This window comes from Tyto alba, unplaced genomic scaffold, assembly GCF_018691265.1.
Source record: "Tyto alba isolate M040663 unplaced genomic scaffold, T.alba_DEE_v4.0 Super-Scaffold_20000042, whole genome shotgun sequence".
In the NCBI taxonomy this organism is placed as follows: domain Eukaryota; kingdom Metazoa; phylum Chordata; class Aves; order Strigiformes; family Tytonidae; genus Tyto; species Tyto alba.
This window is the reverse complement of record NW_024881293.1, coordinates 13,111,843-13,131,989: the sequence shown is the minus strand read 5'-3', so window position 1 is coordinate 13,131,989 and position 20,147 is coordinate 13,111,843. Positions and strand designations below refer to the sequence as shown.

Genomic DNA, 20,147 nt, shown 5'->3' with positions numbered 1-20,147 from the left:
AGCCCCGTGTCCCCAGTCCCAGCCTTGTGTCCCCACCTCCATCCCCACATGCCCATCCCCAGCCTCTTGTCTCTGTCCCCAGCTCCGTGTCCCCGTCCCTACCTCCCTGTCCCCAGCCCCGCGCGCGTCCCGGCTGCCCTGTCAGCGGGAGGCTACGGCCTGAGAGCCCCGCTTGATTAATTCCCCATCAAGCAGCAATTAAGGCAGATTTAATTAGGACAAGACAATCTCGACTGCAAAGTTTATGAGATTTATCAGGTCTCCTGGCGCTCTCCCGGTGCTGGCACGCATGTGCAAGGGCAGCACGAGAGGCTCCAGCCAGCACCCAGCAGCACCCAGCAGCCCCCCCCGCCCCTCCCCGGGCCGGATCCTGCCCTGGGTGCTCACCGGCTCATGGTGCGGAGGATCCAGGGCGCGTTGCCCAGGGACGGCACCGCCTCGTCCATCAGCGGGTGCGTCTTGACGAAGTTGAGGATCTCGTCGGGGAAGGTGCTGGAGGAGTTGTAGCGCATCCCCGGGGACGCGCAGCACCCGGGCCTGCGCCCGCGGCACGGCTCAGCGTCCCCACGGCCACGCTGGCCCTGTCCCCAGCCAGCGGGTACTGGCCCTGGCTGTCACCATTCCTGTCCCCATCCCCATCCCCTCTCTGCTTCCTGCTGGCTTCAGCCATGACTGTCCCTGTCCTTGTCCCCTTCCCCATCCCCACCACTGTCCCTGCAAGTACCAGTCCTTGCCAACCTTGTCCCTGTCCCCGTCTCTATCTCTGTCCCCATCACCATCACCGTCCCCATCACCATCCCCATCCCCATCTCCATCCCCGTCCCCATCACCATCCCCGTCCCCATCCCCATCCCCCCCCATCCTACCTGCAGGTACCAGCCCTGATCACTCCTGTCCTTGTCCCTGTCCCCATCCCTGTCCCTGTCCCCATCCCTGACCCTGTGCCCACTCCCATCCCTCTCCCTGCAGGTACCATCCCTGTCCCCATCCCTGTCCCCATCCCTGTCCCCATCCCAATCCCCACGCCCTTTCCTGCAGGTGCCAGCCTTCACCGTCCCTGTCACCATCCCCTTCCCCACCTCCATCCCCACGCCCCTTCCTGCCGGTCCCAGCCTGGCTGTCCCCATCCCTGTCCCCGTGGCGCGTCACTCACCGGGGCTTCGGCACCATGTCCTCGGGCACGGGCGTCCAGATGGACTCGGGCGATTTCTGCTCCCGGAAACGTCCCTCGAAGACGGCGGCCACTTGGGTCATGTCAAAGGCGCAGACGGCCGAGCCAGGGATGCTGGGGGGGACACGGGCATGGGGTGAGCACCTCAACCTGTCCCCCATGTCCCCCACATCCCCCCATGGGCACTGGGGCCCATGGAGGGGTCCCAGCCCAGCCTTGGGGGGGCTCAGTGGGGCACAAGAGGCTCCGACCTGTTGGCAGGTGTGGAGAAGACAGCCAGAACCACGGGGCGCCCGTCCAGCTCCAGGATGTCCGTCACGGCTTGGATGACGTTGAAGTAGAAATGCGAGTCGCCCGGCACGGAGCAGTTGAGCCGGGCCTTGAGGAAGGAGGTCCACTGCTTCTCCAGCACCCGCTGCGAGCCCCCCATGTCGTTCTTGCACACCCGGGCCACCCGGGACACCACCACCTGTGGGGCGGACACCCATCATCACCCGGCACCCGACCCCGATGACAGTCTCCTTGTCCCTGTCCCCACTCTGGCTGTCTTGGGCCACTGTAGGGATGTCTCCCACCTTCTCCAGATAGTTGAACTCCATGGCGATCTCCCGGAAGAAGAAGTAGACGTGGCTCCTCCATTCCACGGCGTGCACGAAGTAGGGCTCTGCGGGGACAGTGGCAGGGTGAGGGATGTCCCGGGATGGCGTGAAAGGGGACGCGTGCCACGTCTTGGCATGGCACATGGCGGGCGCCACGGCAGGGGAGGCACCTTTGAACCATTTGGAGTCGTGTTTGACGGTGCGGAGGGTCGGGCTGTCCCCCAGGCTGCGGTAGATGACGGCGTCGATGGCCAGGAAATCCGTCACCGTGGCGGTGAAGAGCATCCCCCCTGCGCGGGAGAGGGGGGTGTCAGCGGGGCGGGGGGGGGGGGGCGGCGGGCAGAGCACCCCGGGGCGGCGGTGCCAGCACTGACCTGTGAAGAGGGCCACGTTGGCGTGCTTGGGGTCGTAGGGACACCGGGCCATGCCGCTGATGTTGTCCCCCACGGGCTCCAGCGTGTCCATCTAGAGCGGGCGAGACGGGGCCATGAAGCGGGTCCGGGCTGCCGCGGTGGCACAGGAGGGGACGTCCCCTGCCCAGCCGGAGCCCGTCACCCAGACACATCGGGGGGTGACACAGGGGGGTCCCAGGTGTCCCCATCCCGGTGAGGGACACACACACACACACACACACACACACACTCACGCTGTAGTTGGCGCAGACGGGGTTGAAGGCGTTGGTGCCACAGACGAAGAGCAGGCTCTCGTTCCGCACCAGCAGCACCTTGATGAAGTTACGGCACTCGGCCTGCGCCGGCGAGAGGGGACCGTCACCCCCCCGGCACCCTGGCCCACCCACCCCACCCTTGGGTGCTCCCATCGCTGCGAGGGTCTGGCTTGGGGGGTGTGGGGTGGTGGTGGTGGTGGTGGGGGTGTTTTCACCCCAAAATGGCATTTACGGGACCTGGAAATTGGATTTCTGGCAGACGCTGGGCTGTGCCTGCTCTGAGCCACGGGTCCGAAGTAATTAATTACAAACCCAATTATCTAAGCAGCCGATAAATCATGGAGACGCAACCGCTGGCAGAGAGCAGGGGGGAGGAGGGTGACACTGGCCTGGGGTGTGGGGGGGGGACGGCGTGGCTTTGTCCATGTGACATGAGGCGCAGGAGGGTGCTCAGTCCCCTCCCCGGGGTGGGGTGTGGGGGGGTATCTCACAGGGTGCAGCCCTCCCACCCCGTACCTCATGTTTCCCCTTCATCCGGCAGATGCTGATGTCGTGCTGGTTCGAGTGCCACGTCAGCCTCTGGGGGGGGGACACACACGCACACACACAAAACCCAGCGTGGGGCTGGGGAGAAGCTGACAGCACCCCCCCCTCCCCAGTACCCCCCCTCCCCAGCACCCGGGGGCCTCGGCACTTACCCGGTGGTAGCGCATCTCACCGGCACCCGCGGGCTCCAGGCTCACGCGATAAACATTGTCCCTGGGGAGGGGGACACAGGTGTCACCACCCCCGTGGGGCTCCCGGCCGCGATGCTCGGGGGGCACCCCAGGGATGTGCCCCCCCTCCAGCAAGGCATGACGAGGGGTGTGAGATCTACCACCACCCCCACCCCCCCAGGAAGGTTTGGGGTGTTGGGATGGGCAACGAGCATCACTGGGGAAGGGAAAGCCCCGCTGGAGCCCCCTGAGGTGCCCCCATGGCAGATTTTGGGGTGCCCTGGGGCAGGTAGTGGGGTTTCTCCCCAGCAAAGAGGGTTGGGGTGGGTGTTGGGTGCCCGCCCCCATCGGGGGAGGCTTTGGGGTGCCGCGGTTCGGACCTGTCCCCAATGAAGAGGGTCCGGTTGACCTTGAGGATGCGCTGGATGTTGAGGCGCTGGGTCCCCCCACCCTCGGGGCCGGCCGGGCGGCTCGTCCCGTGGCCCACGAAGACGGCGTAGTGCTTCACGTCTGGGGGGGGGACATGACATAGAGGGGGGGGTGTCACGTGCTGCTGGGGAACCCCCACCCACCCCAGTTCCCCCAGCCAGCCACGGCGATCACCCCCACCCAGCCCTTCCCATGGCTGCCCCCTCCTGCCTTCACCCCAAAACCCCTTCCCACGGGTGCCTCCCTCCTGCTTTCACCCCAAAGCACCCCCAAACCCCTTCCCACGGGTGCCTCCCTCCTGCCTTCACCCCAAAACCCCTTCCCACGGGTGCCTCCCTCCTGCTTTCACCCCAAAGCACCCCCAAACCCCTTCCCACGGGTGCCTCCCTCCTGCCTTCACCCCAAAGCACCCCCCAAAACCCCTTCTCAGGGGTGCCTCCCCCCTGCCTTCACCCGCAAACCCCTTCCCACGGGTTGCCCCTCCTGCTTTCACCCCAAAGCACCCCAAAACCCCTTCCCACAAGCACCTCCCTCCTGCCTTCACCCCAAAACCCCCTCCCACGGGTTGCCCCTCCTGCTTTCACCCCAAAGCACCCCAAACCCCCATCCCCACTCCATGCCGAGCCGTGTCCCCCCCCCTTGCGCGTCGATGCAGCACCCTGACCCCCACCCCGCCCCCTCGGGTGGGCACTCACAGTCCTCGGGGGCCACGGCGATGGGGCCGGGCTCCTCGGGGAAGGTGCCACGGGCCGTCCTCTCGGCCGCGAGCAGGAGCAGCAGGACGAGGGGGAGGCGGGGCGGTGGCCCCATGGTGCCCCCCGCCACGGGTGGGCACCCACCGCACCTGCGAGCAGGGGGGGGGAGAGGTGGGAGGGGGGGCAGCACCCAGCGGGACCCCTGGATTCCCACCCCATGGCGTGCCACGGGCACCCCCACCCTGTAGCACCCGCAACCCAAACCCATCACCGGTGCTGGGGCTCGGGGGGGGGGGGGTGTCCCTGGGGGGGTGTGTGTGTTGGGGGGGGGGTTAAGGCGCTGGTGCTGAGCCGGTGCCAGCGGCGAGGGGCCAGCACGGGATTGCGGCTGGGATTGGCGATAGGGAAGCGAGTCCTTCCCCGGCTGAAGAATTTCAAATATGCTGGGAAAAGCAGCCCCCACGCCCCCGCCGAGCCGCTCCCAGCGCCTTCGCGGCTTCGCACTGGGGCTACTGGGCCCAAACTGGGGCTCCGCGGGTGGCTTGTCGCTAACGACCCATGGGGGGGAACTAAGCCAGCGTGTGGTGGCATGGCAGGGCTGGGGACAAGGGGGACGAGGTCTCCCCTAAACCGGCGAGACTCTTCCCCCGCCCGAAATGTCATCGGGACGGCTCAGAAAATCCCTGGAGCGCCACGTGCCACGGCACCCCCCGGCCAGACAGCCCCAGTGCCGCCAGCACTGTCCCCACACCGTGTGCCGGGCCACCGTCACCGCGCGGAGAGGGCTGGGGTAATTAGCAGCCAGGCGGGGATTTAATTGATTATAATTGATTATCAATTCCATGACCGCAGGGAGGGGGCGCGATCGAACCGTCGCCCTCTCGCCGCCGCGTCCCCTGTGGGGAGCGGGGACGGGTGACATTGTGTGGGGCTGGGGATCGTGGGGGCCCGGACACCGGGCAGTGACAGCGGGGAGACTTGTCCCCAGCCCCCCTATGGTGTCACCAGCCCCCCCGGGTGAGACCCAGCATTGTCCCCATCCCGGTCCCCTCTGCGGTGTCACAGCCTCGGGGGATATCTGACCCTGACCCTGCTGTGCCACGGCCCCTGGGTGAGACGTGACCCCCATGGGACCTGACCCTGGTGTCACAGCCCCTGGGGACAATTGACCCCGTCCCCACAGTGTCATGGACCCCAGGGACACCCGACCCAGTCCTCACAGTGTCACAGCCCTCAAGGACAACTGACCCCATCCCCACGGTGTCACAGCCCCAGGGACACCCGACAATGTCCCCACGGTGTCACAGACCCCTGGGACATCCTACAATGTCCCCACAGCATCACAGTCCCCACTGACACCCATCCCCATCCCCACAGTGTCACAGTCCCTGGGGACATCCAACGACGTCCCCAGAGTGTCATGTCAATGTCACAGGGTCACGGGGCCATGCCTCAGTTTCCCCACCTGCCCCAGGAGCAAACAGCACCGCCCCTGATTAATTTTTTTGATATATTTCTATTAAAAATAACCGACGGGTGCCTGCAAGAGCGAACTCCGTGCCTCAAAGCCCGGCGTGGCTGAGCCGGCGGCACAACCGGGAGGCACAACCCCGGCAAACGCCAAAAGCAACTCAGAGGTTTGGTGTTGCCGACGGGTTCATGCTGAGGAGCGGGATGGGGGGCAGATTTTTCCCCCAAAAAAGAGGGAAACGAGCTGTTTCTGGCACAAGGAGCTGCCAGTTTGTGACTCCCGGCCTCCCCGGCCAGTGGCGGTGTGCTGTGGGTGACAAACCAGCCAGGATGGGCCCCATCCCCTGGGCACCAGCCTGGAAATTCCTATTTTTTAATCTATTTTTTTGCATCTGAGCTGTTTTATTAAAGCCATTAACAATTTAATTGCTGCAATTAAAGCCTCAGAGGCTTTTACCACTTGAGCTGAATTAGGGGCTTCCCCCAAAATCTGCCCCCCAGCTTTTCCTTCAAGGGCAGCTGGGGGCTCCTCTCCCAGCCTCGTTACCCAAACAAGCCACCCTGCTTGAGTGACAATGTCCCCTCACTGCGACTCCCCCCCCAACGCTGGCTGACACCAGCAGCATCCGAAAATCACCAAAATTTAAACGTCCCTGCGGGGTCCCCAGGCACCAGAGGGAGTGGAGACCCCAAAAAGCAGCCCAAGGGAAGGGCTCAGCATGTATCAGCCACCTGAGAATCCACCCACGGCGGGTGGGATTTGGGGTGCGGGGGGGGGGGCGGGTCGGGTCGCTGCCTCGGGTGCCTGTAACCCCAAGGTGGGGGCTCGGTGTCACCGTCTCCCCCCCAGACTGTGTGGTGACAACGAGCGGGCACGGGGTAACCGGAGCCTCCGGCGTCGTAAATGCCTGCGATTGTGCGGGCAAAGAAAAGGCAGCGAAGGCAGCGGGGAGGAGGGGGCTGGGGAGGAGGGGGCTGGCCGGGGGGGGGGGGCCGGGGGGCATGGCGGGGAGGGGGGGTGACAAACAGGGACCCATTCACGGCGGTGGTGGAGGAGAGGGGACGGTCACCGTGCACGTCCCCAACGCGTGGCTGTGGGGAAACTGAGGCAGCGGGTAGGACTGGGCGGCCGTGCTGGGGGGGGGGGCCTGGGGGACAGGGGGGACGGGGGGGCTGGGGGTCTCCAGCCCAGTTGTCGCTGACACCGAGCAGCTGAACAGCCTCAGGCATGTCCCTTGTCCTTGTCCCTGCTGCAGCCCCCTGCTCCGTGCCTCAGTTTCCCCATTTGTTAAGCGTGCTCAGCCCCCACCCTCCACACACAAAGCTTTGGGGGGAAGGGGGGGGGGGCAGTTAGCCGCTTGCCCTGGCCTTCCCCCCACGCAGCATCTCCCCGACCCTCAACAGAGGGGTGATGGGGAAGGAAGGGGGGACAACCCCCCCCAGTTTTGCCCCCTCCCCGTGCCATAATTTCCAAGGGCTGATAAAAGGAGACTGCGGTGATCCCCAAGCGCAGTGGGGTCCTTGTCACCCCAAAGAGGGGGCTGGAAAGCCCCCCTCCTGCCTGCTGGGGGGTTGGGGGGGGTACGCTGTCTCCACCCCCCCACCTCCTTGGGGATGGGAGCCCATCCCCGTGGCATCTGGGCACAGATCTTACACACCCCCCACCCCCCAGGCCCTGGCACCCCACTCTGCCCACCTGAGCTCCGCCGGCCGCCTCCGCCGCTGGCCCTACGGCACGGCCACCCCGCTCAGAGGGGGGGGCCCCCACGCCTGGGTCCCATAGCTGGGGGTGGGTCATCGTGTGTGTGTGTCGTCCCCCCCCTCCCCAGGATGCCCCAAACAGCACTGAGGGGCTCCAGCGTCCCAAAAGCGGCTCAGCTGTCACATAACACCCCCCTCCCAAGGACCCTCAGGGGAGGGGGGCCTGTGCCCCCCACCCGCGCCAGGTGGGAAGGTAGGGCTGATGTCACCGTAACTGGAGCCATCGCCCCCCCCCCCCCCTCCCCGTTCATACACACCCCCCCCCCCGGCAGCTGTCACGGCAGCCAGGGACCTGAGGGGGGGGGGTGTGTGTGTGTGACCCATGGGACACCCCGAGTGGCACCGCGGCGTCCCTTCCCGAAGGATGACGGGAAACCGCCGGCATGAGACCCCCCCCCCCACCTCCTCAGTGTGATTCCCCCCCCTCCCCGAGCCACAGTGGGGACAGAGGCACCATAATGTGTGCCCCCCCCCCCCCCAAATCCTCACCAGCCACCGCCACCCCCGGAGCTGATCCCGGCTCGGCTCATTCCCACGGGATCCCAGATTTCACCCGCGCTGGCCCAGCCTCAAACACAAACCCATTCATAAAGGCACCAGGAAAGGGGGGGGGGGAAAACGACACCCACGCTGGGAAACGGGGGGGACACCAGCCCCAAAATCCCTCAAAATACAACTCTCCTGGAGAATAACGGCAGCGGCGGCCCAGTACCACCAGCCCTGGTGCCTAATTAACTGGTTCGTTAGGAGGCATCTGACGCACGTTATTCAACCGTGCCGTGTGCGGGGGGGGGGCGGTGGAGGGGGGGGCACGTTATTATCTCAATATCTAAATCCTTTTCCCTTTCACAGGGCTAACGTGGGATTTTATTTGCTGTTTGGGGTAATTTCCTTTAGAAAGTACCCAGCGCCAATAAGCAATCAGCAATTAGATATGCTAATGAGGCTCTTATAAGCAACGTTAAGGAAAACGCCACCCCACCACCCCCCCCCCATCACCCAACGGCCCCCCCTGAAATGTGGCACCCGGTCCCCAGAGCATCCTTTGCTCAGTGGGGTCACATGGGGGGCACACACACCACACCCCCCCCCCCCAGTTGCCATCGAGGGGGTTTGGGGGGTCCCTCCCTGAAATTACAGTGGGGACACCTCCCCCCCCCCCCCCCCCCCCCAGCTGCTGCTGCCGCCAGGGCTGGGGGGCTTATCCCACCCCCCCCGCCCCCCCCCCCCCCGGGTTTCCGTTTCGGGGTCGGTTCAGATGGCAGAGCCAGGAAGCAGCTGTCCCCACGGCGGGGACGGAGCAAATGTCACCCCGGCCACCTGGCACCGCGGGCTGGCCCTGGCCCTGTCCCCTGCCACGTGTCCGTGTCCCCCCCCCCCCCCCCCAACTCCACCAAGCAGCACCTCCCCAGGGTGGGAGGAGAGGGGGGGGGTGCTACAGGCAGTTAGCACCCCCAGAGCTGGCAGGGGGGGTGCCAAGAGGATGGGGCACCCCTGATGCTCAGGTCCCCATGTGGGTGACAGGGACTGGGGGGGGGGGGTGGGGGGGGTGGAACTGGCGTGGTGATGGGAGGGGGGGGGACACACAGCACCCACCATTTACCTTGGCGCTTCCGCGGCCCCGCCGGCGGCTCAAATGTCCCCCCCGGGCCTCCTGCTCCGGTTACCGGCTCCGCTTACAGCTGCTGTTTATAGCCCCCATCCCCGTCCCTGTCCCTTCCCCATCGCCCACGACCCCCCCCCTACCCCCCCCCCCACCCCATCTCGGGTGGGGACCCAGCGTCTGCCCCCCCCCCCCCCCCCCCCGAAACATCCCCGAGCACTGAAGGGGTTTGACCCCCCGACGTGGGCTCTGGGGATGGTGGGGACCCCGCACTTCGGGTGGCTTTGTCCCCCCCCCCCCCCCCCGGCCTGTCACCCCCGGGGGTGCCCAGGGGTTACATGAGCTGCTGAGTGCTGCCAGCGCCTTTGACACCCACCAGGTGACACCCATGGGTGCTGGGGGGGATCCCAGCTTGTCCCTTCCACCACGCCAGGGCAGTGCTGGTGGCTGGGCAGAGCTGTGTGGTAATTTGCATATTAAATACATACTCATCTGCATATTAAGGCCAGTTTCCTATCGAGGAGGCGTCACGCTTCGCACCAAAATAAAACCCGTGGAGGGGTGGCAGGGGGGTGCACCCTGGGGTGTTTCCCCCCCCCCCCAGCTCACAGCCCTTGTCCCCTGTCCCCCCCAGGGCACACGAATCCTCCTGTCCCACTGCTCCCCACAAGGCGCTTGCCCCTACAGACACACATCCCCCCATGTCCTTCCTGTCCCCCCCCCCGACACTGTCCCCCCTCCTCGTCCCCAAGGGCACTCATCCCCTTGTCCCCCAAAACCACTCGCCCCCTCTTATCCCTACAGACACACATCCCCCCTCGTCCCTCCTGTCCCCCCCAAGACAGCCATCCCCCTTGTCCCCAAGAGTCACACAACCCCCCCTTGTCCCCAAAGGCACTCACCTCCCTCGTCCTCCCTGGTCCCCTGTGCCACCCCAGGGGCTCTGCACTCATGCCAGGTCCCCTCAGGCTGCCGAGCCTCACCCCAACACCCCACTCGGGCACCCGCACGGCCCCGGTGCCACCCCGACTGTGGGTGGCCACAGACTGGTCCTGCCGGCAGGAGCAGGTCCGGCCGCTCTGCGTCACCGGCCTCGTGCCTCAGTTTCCCCTCGGCGTGGGAAAGGGGAACCCCCTTGCTCCCACCCTGAGCCTGCCACCGCTCCTGGGAGCCCCCCACCCAACATCCTGCCAGTCCCCTGTGCACCCCACGGAGCCCACGTCCCCAGAGTGTCCCATCCCTGGGGTGTCCCATCCCCGGGGTGTCCCATTCCTGGGGTGTCCCATCCCCAGGTTGTCCTGTCCTCGGGGTGTCCCATCCCCAGGGTGTCCCATCCCCGGGGTGTCCCATTCCTGGGGTGTCCCATCCCTGGGTTGTCCCGTCCTTGGGGTGTCCCATCCCCAGGGTGTCCCATCCCCGGGGGGTCCCATCCCTGGGGGGTCCCATCCCCGGGGGGTCCCATCCCTGGGGTGTCCCGTCCTCGGGGTGTCCCGTCCCCGAGTGGGCAGAGGGACACACAGCTCCTGTTTCAACCCCAACAGGCAAACCCAGCTCCCCAGGCGAGACCCTACAATAACAAACCGCCGTGTTTACACCCAGCTCCGAGCAGGAACCCTACAATAACAACCCAGGTCACGGAGCCCCATCATTAATTGGGACGGAAGGTTGCTGTACCCACCCACACCGCTCAGAAACAACTCCAAAAAAAAACCCAAAACAACACCGATCCTGAGAAAACAACCCTACAATAACAAACCCACAGATCCCAGCAGCTGGGGAGAACCAGCGGAGCCGGAGGAGGTGCCGGAGAGGCTGGGAGTGAGTGCTCAACCCCTCAGCCTGCTCATTTTTTAAGCTTTAATAAAGTTTAGTTGTTGTTTTTGGTGGGTTTTATTTCCATTTTGGGCTCCCCCGTGCCGGCTGTGCTTGGCTGCTCTGCTCTGGCTGGGAAAATGGGGCTTTTAATTGCTCCAAGCCCAGGCACCGGCGCCGCGAGTTCAGATTTCTACGCTTCAAAACACTTATTTATAGTTAAATAAGATTAAATATCCGCTCGGTCAAACAGCACGGAGAGGGGTGAGGGGTGCGGGTGAGCGCCACAGGGGGTTATAGCCCCCGGGATCCCCGCAAGTCCCCGCTGTGTCACCGTCCTCAGCACCGCGCTGTCCCCTCCCTAGGTGATGGTGGCCCCGGAGTTGCCACCCAGGGCACCCACTCTGCGCCCCCCCCCCCCCCTCTTTCTCCCTTTTTTGAGCCACCCACCTCCTGGGGACACCAGGGGACGGGGACCCCCGTGGGGACAGGAGCCACGCTCGCCACCGCCGGCTGCGGGCACGGCCAGTGTGCCAGGAGGGTGGGAAGTGGCTGCCACAAGGGGCCTTCACCCCGTGGCCTCCTCCTCCTCCTCCTCTTCCTCCCGGCGAGGCTGCAGGCTCACCGGTGCGACCCGGCTCCCATCCCGCTTTCTGGTTTTTAGACGCCAACTTCAAAGGCTTCGGCGGTGGCACCCGCCTGCGCGCTGCCAGGTCCCGCTCCCGCGGTGGCCGGGGACAAGTGGGAGGCGCAAAGGGGGATGACACCCAACCCCCCCACCACCGTGAGCCACCAGCACCCCGGCACGGGGTGGGGGGGGGGGGGGCACCCGGAGCCCCAGCCGAGCTGCGGGATGCGTGGGAGCCAGGCTGGCGTGGGTGCTGGGTGCCGGCACTGCGGCACTGCCGGGGTGTGGGATGGGATGTGGGATGCAGGACGTGGGGTGAGATGCGGGATGCAGGGTGGGATGCGGAATAAGGATGGGGGGATGTGGCGTGGGATGCGGGACGTGGGACGTGGGATGTGGCGTGGGATGTGGGATGGGGTGTGGGATGTGGCGTGGGACGCGGGATGGGATGTGGGACGCAGGACGTGGAGTGGGATGAAGGGTGGGATGAGGGAGGGAGGGCAGGATGCAGGATACAGGGTGGGATGTGGGCTGGGATTCAGGATGGGATATGGGATGCAGGCTGGGATGCAGGATGCAGGCTGGGATGCGGGATAAGATACAGGCTGGGGTGCGGGAGGGGATACAGGCTGGGATGCGGGTTGTGGGCTGGGATGCGGGATGCAGGCTGGGATGCGGGCTGGGATAAGGGATGCAGGCTGGGATGCAGGATGCAGGCTGGGATGTGGGCTAGGATGCAGGCTGGGATGCGGGATGCAGGATGGGATGCGGGTTGGGATGGGGGATGCCGGCTGGGATGCGGGTTGGGATGAGGGATGCTGGCTGGGATGCGGGATGCAGGCTGGGATGCAGGCTGGGATGCGGGCTGGGATGCTGGCTGGGATGCGGGATGCCAGCAGCGGCGCGGAACAAAGGGCCATTGTTTGCGGGCGCGCGCCCAGCGCCGCCGCCTCCGCGCTCGCCGACTCGCCGGAAGGTCAGGTGTTTCCTCGCTGCCCTCCAAACAGCTCCTTGTTCTCCTGCCAGCGCCCGCGCGGCCGCCAGCGCCCGCCACGGCACGGTCCCGGCCCCCCCCCCCCCCCGACCGGCACCGGCACCGCGTGCTCCTGGCCACCGGCACCATAAAGCTCATGGCAGGATGGGTGACAAGGTCCCCGTCCCCCGGGTGGCCCCACCAGATGTGCCCGGGTGTCATGTGTGTGCGGGTGTGTGTGCATGGGGCTGTCACGCGTGCAGGCGTGTGTGCATCACACTTGTGTGCCAGTGGGCGTGTGCACCAGCCGTCATGCGTGTGCAGGTGTCAGCGGATGCAGCGGCTGGCACACGTGTGCAGGCATGTGGGCTGCAGGTGCCAGGCGTGTGTGCACGGGGTGCCATCTGTGTGCAGGTACGTGTGTGTGCCGTGTGTTGTGTGCCTGTAGAAGTTGGTGTGTGCACCGGCTGGTACATGGGTCTGGCACATGCGTGTGCCCCAGCGTGTGCACCGTCACGCGTGGGCGGGTGTCAGCGTGTGCCCCAGCTGTCATGCGTGTGCCAGCAGTTGCGCACCACGCGGCATGTGGGTGCAGGTGTTGGGTGTGTGCCCCAGCTGTCACATCTGCACACGGGGTATCACGCGTGTGCGGGTGTCTGCGCGCCGGCTGCCATGCGTGTGAGGGCTGTGCAGGGGCGGGTGTGCCTGTCTGTGCACACAGGGGCTGGGTGCGCGCGCACGGGGCCATGCACACGCCTGCACACAGGACTGACATATGGCCACACACGTGTGTCCACAAAGCTGCCACGTCCGTGCGTGCTGCGTGTAACCAGCCGGGGCTGCGCAGTGCACCCCGTGTGCGCACCCCACCTCTGACCGGGGTGCTGGGGGCGGGGAGCGGAGCACCCCCCATAGCGGGGAGGCAGGATCGGGCCCCAGGCCGTGCTCCCGGGCTATTCCCAGCGCTGACCTCACGCTGCGCCAGCTCGCTCCCGGGAAGGTGACACGAAGGATAAGGCGCAGCCGGGCCCCGGGGCAGCTGCCGGGGCTATTTGCAGCTCCACGCTCCCTACCTGCGGCCCTGGGCAGGATCAGGCCCCGCACAGCCCTGGAGGGACGGACACGAGGACGGAGCTCAGCTCTCAGCCTCCCAAATCTCCTTAACGCTTCCCGATTTCCCGGCATTTTATCTCGACGTCCCCCCCGGCACGAGATAATGGATGGGGCTGATAATAAAACCCAGTTATGTTCCCACCGCCCAAAGCACGGCCGGATCCCGTCTCTCCGGGGGGGGGGGACCGTGGGTGCTGCCACCTCCCATCCCACCCTCCTCCAGCACCCCGGGGTTGTTCGGGGCGCTGGGGATAGGGGTGGCTGCCACCCCCTTGTCCTGGTCCCCAGCTACCGCAAAGCCACGTGCTGTCCCCTGCTCCCTGCCTCGGTTTCCCCACCCAGTGCCCGAGTGCCCCACGGGCATCACCCCGCCGAGGATGCGCCCGCAGCCACCGCACCCCCAGGGCCACCGTGTGCGTGTCGTCCCCCCCCCGCCCCTTCCCATCCCCCCAAAATCCATCCGGCACCAAACCCGGCACTGAGCTCAGGCACGGCGCCGCCGGGTTTGATGAGATTATCCCGCCGGGCAGGATTACACAGGGAAAAACCGGGGATTAGCCACGGCGCATCGGCACGTCGCTGCCAGAGCCGCGGCCGGCCTCGCCACCAGTAGCCAAACTGGGCTGAACTGGGAGGAACCGAAACCAAAGTGTGACTGCCAAGCCCTGGGGCTGGGGTCCCCTGGGACCTCCTCAAGGGACTGGTCGCTTCACCAGCCGCTCTTTAATTAACTGGCTGCCGGGAACCGGCACAAGGAGACAAGAGGGATCTTTTTTTTCCCCCTTTTTTTTTTTTTTTTTTTTTTTTAATTTGACAAAATTGTAATTAAATAGGGAGTAAAATCCTGTTAACACAAGGCAGCCCCGCTGGGATCTTCTCCGCGCCAGACGATTGCTCTTCCTCTCCCTCCCGCCTTCGCAAAGGGAACCGAAACCTCCATCCCCCTTTTTGGGGGACGCAACCACAGCCCGAAGGTCCCCGGGGACAAGCCGGGGGGTCCCCAGGGCTACCGGGTTCCCTCTGCGGTGGCACTGGGCGCTGCCGGGGACGTGGCAGCATCTTTTTGGGTACCACGCTCCGGCAGCCGCCTCCGTCACCATCCTGGGGAGGAAGGGATGGTAAAAAGAGACCCCAGAGCCCCCCGGGGATGCAGCACCCATGATGCTGGCAGCGATCGAGTGATGCCAGCAGCAACTGGGTGACGCCGGCGGTGATCGGGTGCAAACAGGTTAAGCAGGCGCAGCGGCACAGCCCGGGTGGAGCCGGGCTTGCTCTTGGTTTTCTTTACTACTATTTATGTTGCTGAGCGCACACCGGGTGCCACTGCACCCACCGCCGCCTCAAAGCCATCCCACCCGTGCTGGTGGCAAACCGCTCGCCCGGCACGGCGAGAGATGCCGGCGTGGGGAAAGCCACCGGTTTGTGCCGGGTAGGAAAACCTCACTGAAGGCGACGCCGGGAAACAGATACGGCTGGAGCGGCCCCCGGCGCAGGAGATACACCGAGGGGCTGGCGCAGCTCAGCCCACTGAAAAATTAAATTGCATCCAAACTGGCAGGTTTAATTAAAAATATTTGAGCTTGTCTAAGGATACAAACTGCATCCGGCACTGCAGCAGGGATCTGCATCCAGCTCCGGTACCCGGCGAGCATCGCGCTGGCACGGGCCTCGTGGCCGGGCTGAGCCCCCCCAGCACCGGTACGGCAGAGCTGGTGGGGAGGGAAGAGCCCTCCCAGGAGAGACTGGTGTAACTGGGAGCCAAAGCATCACGCGGCGTGTGCAGAGCAAGCTGCAAGGGCCGAGGGGGCGTGCGAGGGGGGGACGGTGACACCCAGCCCCACGCGTCACCACCCTGCCCCGTGACTTCGGGCTCCTGGCAGGGCTTGGAGGGCTGCAAAGCCACCGAAACCCTCCGGGTTCAGGGAGAGCACCGGGGTCCCCGCGACCTCCCCACCACCACTACCCCCCCCCCCCCCCCGCAGCGGGGGGGAAGCTCTGCCCGGGGGAACGGCGCACCCACACGCGTGGACACGCGTGCACGTGTGTGGCCGAGCGTCCGCGGGCACCTTCAGCCCGCTGCGGGCACCGGGCAGCGCTGCCCGGTTTGCCGGGAGTTGGATTTGGTGATTTCCCTTTGTTTATGGGAACGGCAGCGAAAACATCTTGGGAAGCAGCTCCCGGGGTGGGGGGGGGAAAAAGGAGCCACCTCCCCCGCAACCGAAACACCGGCGGCACTGTCACCGCTGGCGGGGGCTGAGCTGCTCCCCAGCACCCTCAGGGCCTGATTCTGACACCCCCCCCCCCTCCAAGGGCTTCTCTCCAGCCCCCCCCATGCACAAAATCTCCCCACCGCAGCCACGTGCCCCGGTGACAGCGGTGACCCAATTCCCGTGTCACCCCGGGGGGGGACGCTGCGAAAGGGGCGTCTCGGCGGGGCTGGTGGAGCATCGCTGCCGGCGCTCAGCACCTCAGCACCCGCCTGGATCCGGCCCCCCAGCCCCCTGAGGGGACACGCACCTGCAAACATCACCTCAGGGCTGGTTTTGGCGGGGAGAGGGGGGGGAGAGGGTGGAGGGGGGGGGGGGGCCCCCACAAACCGCGCTGCCAGGGCCCTGGCACCCAGGGCCGGATCCTGCACCGACCGGCTGTGCGCTGAGCCGGGAGCTGCCCTCTAGTGTCACCAGTTCAGGCCCTAAAATTGTGGCTAAAATTGCCGGGGGACACACACACACACACACAGAGGGCGCCCCACCCCAAGCCAATGCAACCCATTCCCCACGGTCGTCTCGGCGGGATGGGGGGGCTCAGTAATCCCTCCCCCACCAGCGCATCCCTGGAGCAGGATCTGGCCCCCCCGGGGCCAACCCGAACACAAAGAGATTGGGGTGCAGGGACAGTGGGGGGGGGGGGGCACACAGTGGTGCCACATGTGCCACCATCATCCCCACTTCTCCCAGGTACTGGGGACAAGCAGAAGTAGGTGTCCCTAAGAGGGGGGGGGGGGGGTCGCTCATGGCAGGGCCCCCCGCCCCCCCTGCTCCCCAGGATGGGTGGAGGGTTTGGGTGCAGCATCCAACAGCTGGGGGGGGTGTGTGTGTGTGTCCCCTCTGCACCCACTCACGGCTTACGGCCTCATTCGGCGGAGGGGAAACTGAGGCACAGCAGGCGGTAGGGCTCACCCAAGGTCACCCCGAGCTGATGGCACAGCTGTTTTGACCCCCCTCCCCAGCTCTTCCGTGGGGTGCTGGGCACCCCCAAAGTTCCCCCCCCACATGGATGGGGTTCCCCACTCCCTCCTGCCCCATGGAGGGGTCTGGAGGGGCCAGTTGGGGCTCGGGGGGGCCCCAGCACCCCAACTGCTCTGAGTTATGTGGGAGTGATGGAGGTCAGGCCTGGGGGTGCTGGGGGGGGGGGGGGCGGGGGGTAGTGCCAGGGTCGGGGGGTGCCCGGGGCACCCCATAGTGAGGGTGACAGGGCAGGATTCGGGTCAAGCTCAGCACCCCCAACCCCATGTTATTTTAGGGTCACCCCCCCCACCACCAAATCTGCAGACGACGCGATGATGCTGAGCTCCAAAAGGGGGGACGGGGCCCCCCCAGACCCACAGACGCTGCCTGCGTGGGGCTCCCCAGCCCTGCCTGAATGCCGGGGGGGTGCCAGTGTCCCCCCCCTCCCCACGCACAGGGGGGGCCCCACTTCTGCCAAATGTGTCTCCCCACTGTGCCTTGTCCCCACCAAGTTACAGTTCCAGTGAGACGGAGCCAGGCACCCCCGAAATTGTGAGGGCTCTGCCCCCCTCCCAGCACTACGAGGTTATTTAGGGGGGGCCCTATCACCAACCCCCACGGGCTGAGCCCTTACTGCTCCCCCTCACTGCCCTTTTGGGGGCTTCATTGGCTGGGCCCCCCCATTTCAGCCCCTCCACTCCCTCCAGCCCAGCAAAGGCTGCCCGTGGCGGGGGCCACACACCAGCACCCCCCTTTTCCTGGCTCCCCCCAAAACAAAAAGCTCTGGCTGCTTCCCAAAGAGGTGGCAGAGGCAAAACGAAGCCCGATGAAGCAGAGACACCCCCCCATCTCCACCCTCCCAGCTCGGGGGGGGGGGGGGCCCCCAGCCCCTCAGCACCTCTCGCCCGTCACCGTGTCCCAATGCTTGGGGGGGGGCAGGCATGGGGTGCCATCCCGGGGTGCTAATGGGTGGGATGGGGGCGTGGGAGGGGATGGGGGGTGGGATTGGGTGCTGGGTGGAGGGGATGGGATGGGGGGGGGGCTGAGTGAGGGGCTGAGGTGCTGGGGGGGGTCTCAAGGGTGCAGGGTGGGGGGGCATCGAGGTGCTGGGATCAGGGTGCTGGGGGAAGAAGGGGGTGCGGGATCAGGATGCTGGGGAGGAGCAACCAGGGTGCTGGGGGGGGACCAGGGTGCTGGGGGGGGGCACGGGGGTGCAGGATCAGGGTGCGGGGAGGGTCTTGGGAGTGCCGGGGGTGGGTTGGGGGTGCAGAATCAGGGTGCCGGGAGGTTCGCTGGGGTGCCGGGGTGGGCTGGGGGTGCGGGCTGGGGGTGCCCGGGATGCCGGTGGAGGATGGGGGGGTTGGATTGGGGTGCCGGTGGGGGGGGCCCTACGATTGCTGGGGTGGGGATAGGGATGCAGGTTGGAGGTGCTGAGGCGGGTGGGGGGGTGGGAGGGGAGGACGGACGACGCGGTGCAGGGGGGCCGCAGGGTGCAGCGAGGGGGGGGACAGAGGGGTGCAGTCTGGGGGGGGTGCGGGGGGGCCCCTCCAGCCCATGACCCTTCAAGGTTCCGCCCGCTCCGCCCGGAGAGCCGCTAACAAAAGCGCCGCTTCCCAATGCAGCAGCCTCCGGCGGCGGGAGGGGGGAGGGCTAAGGTGGGGGGGGGGGGGGGGGGCACCCCCTTTTCCTCCCATTCCCCCCCCCCCCCCCCTTCCCCGGGAGAGGACAACTGATGGGGAGCGGGGAGAAAAAAAACGGGGGGGGGGGGGGTGTGGGGGGGGTGGGTATACCGGATCGCATCCCCGGGGGGGCGGGAGGGGGCACCGGCCGCGCTCTTACCTCACCGTCCCGGGGTGTGACGGGGGGGGGGGTGTCCGGGGCACCGCGCACCTGCGGCCGCCGTCAGCTCGGCCCGGCCCGGCCCGGCCCCGCTCCGCTCCGCTCCGCGCCGCCGCGGCGGGAGGCGCCGGGGCACCGGAGCCCGGGCGGGGCGGGGCCGCGGGCGGTGCGGGGGGGGGGGGGGGGGCGCGACCGGAGCCGGAGCCGGGCCCGCCCGGTGGCTGCGGCTGCACCGGGGCCGCTCCGGTAACGGCGGAGCTGGAGGAGCCGCCGCCGCCGCCGCCGCCGCTGCCGGCCCCCCCCCCCCCCCCGCCCTGCCCCCGCCCCGGGGAGGCGGCCCGGCCCGGCCTCGGGGCCCCCCCCCCCCCGCCCCCGGCGCGGAGAGGAGGGGGAAAGTGGGGGGAGGCGGGCCCCCCCCCCCAAAAGTGCATCCCCCCCCATGCCTTCCCTGGCACGGGAGGGGTTGAGACCGACACCCCCCCCCCCCCCCCCCCGCCTCAGTTTCCCCCCCATCCCTGGCACGGAGAGGCGGTGGGACCCCCCCCCGCTTCCCGCTTCAGCATCACACCCCCTCGGCAAGGGGGGGGCTCCCCGCCCCCCCCTTTTTGCTGGCAAGCACACCCCTACCCCCCTGACTCAGTTTCCCCCCGTGTCCTTCCCGCCCCCCCCCCCCCCCATCACTACAGAGGTGACACAGCCGTGCCCCCAGCCCCCTGCCTCAGTTTCCCCTTGCAGAAGGGGCTCCCCCCCCTTCATCCCCCCCCCCCCAGCCGATGTGATACCCCCAGCCCCCTGCCTCAGTTTCCCCTCGCACCAAGGGCTCGGAGCTGCTCTGTGCCCCCGCCACAGTGATGGGAGGCCAAACCTCCCCACCCCGGGGTGCAGGGTGGGTGCCCCGGGGGGGGGGGGGCACCCCAAGGTCTGGGGGTGACACACAGCGTGGGGGGGGGCCACAGCGCGGCGGGAGAAGGTGCTTTGCTTTCACTGCTTCAATGCTTTACCACTGTCCCCCCCCCGCCATCTGCTTCCCCAGCCTGTTTTAGCTGAACTTTCCCCAAAAAAACACAAATCAGGGTAGTCAGAAATAAACCATTTCCCCCCCCCCCCCCCCCCCCGCCCCGGGCAGATGCTCGGCATGGGAACACTCAGCTCAGCCCCCTCCGGGTGCCGGGGTGCGCAGTGGGCGATGTCACCGACCTCCGGTATCGGTGTCGCGGCTCCGGATCCGTGGCAGCGCGGCTCCTCCCTGCCTCGGTGTCATCCGTGCACTGAGTTGTGCCCAGTGCTCAGCCTGCCCTGGCAAGCAGGAGGTTTCTCACACCGCTGGTGATTCACCTCTTCCTGCCTCTTCTCCGGTCCCTCCCGGTCCCCGGGGCGGGGAAGGGGACAGCCACCCCCGGGGAGGGGGGGGGACATGCACACTGAGCTGCCCGTGCCGGAAAGG

The 20,147-nt window shown here is 66.9% G+C and overlaps 1 protein-coding gene across 4 annotated transcripts in view; it reads right to left on the bottom strand.

The window, feature by feature from the left end:
* Positions 1 to 19,920, bottom strand: part of SEMA6B (semaphorin 6B) — a 23,302-nt gene extending 3,382 nt beyond the window's left edge. The window contains exons 1-12 of one of the 4 annotated variants that reach the window (XM_042795096.1): positions 19,901 to 19,920; positions 4,278 to 4,426; positions 3,534 to 3,663; positions 3,136 to 3,196; positions 2,954 to 3,016; positions 2,417 to 2,518; positions 2,145 to 2,235; positions 1,941 to 2,060; positions 1,747 to 1,835; positions 1,423 to 1,640; positions 1,154 to 1,285; positions 388 to 537 (exon numbers count right to left, since the gene is read on the bottom strand). In XM_042795096.1, coding sequence (XP_042651030.1) covers positions 388 to 537; positions 1,154 to 1,285; positions 1,423 to 1,640; positions 1,747 to 1,835; positions 1,941 to 2,060; positions 2,145 to 2,235; positions 2,417 to 2,518; positions 2,954 to 3,016; positions 3,136 to 3,196; positions 3,534 to 3,663; positions 4,278 to 4,392 — 1,271 coding nt within the window. In that variant the 5' untranslated portion in view covers positions 4,393 to 4,426; positions 19,901 to 19,920. Of the gene's footprint in view, positions 1 to 387; positions 538 to 1,153; positions 1,286 to 1,422; positions 1,641 to 1,746; positions 1,836 to 1,940; positions 2,061 to 2,144; positions 2,236 to 2,416; positions 2,519 to 2,953; positions 3,017 to 3,135; positions 3,197 to 3,533; positions 3,664 to 4,277; positions 4,427 to 10,013; positions 10,236 to 11,373; positions 11,954 to 18,703; positions 18,793 to 19,900 lie in introns of those variants that run through there. The other 3 variants (XM_042795094.1, XM_042795093.1, XM_042795095.1) reach the window with 3 other exon arrangements.
* Positions 19,921 to 20,147: the final 227 nt, after the last annotated feature.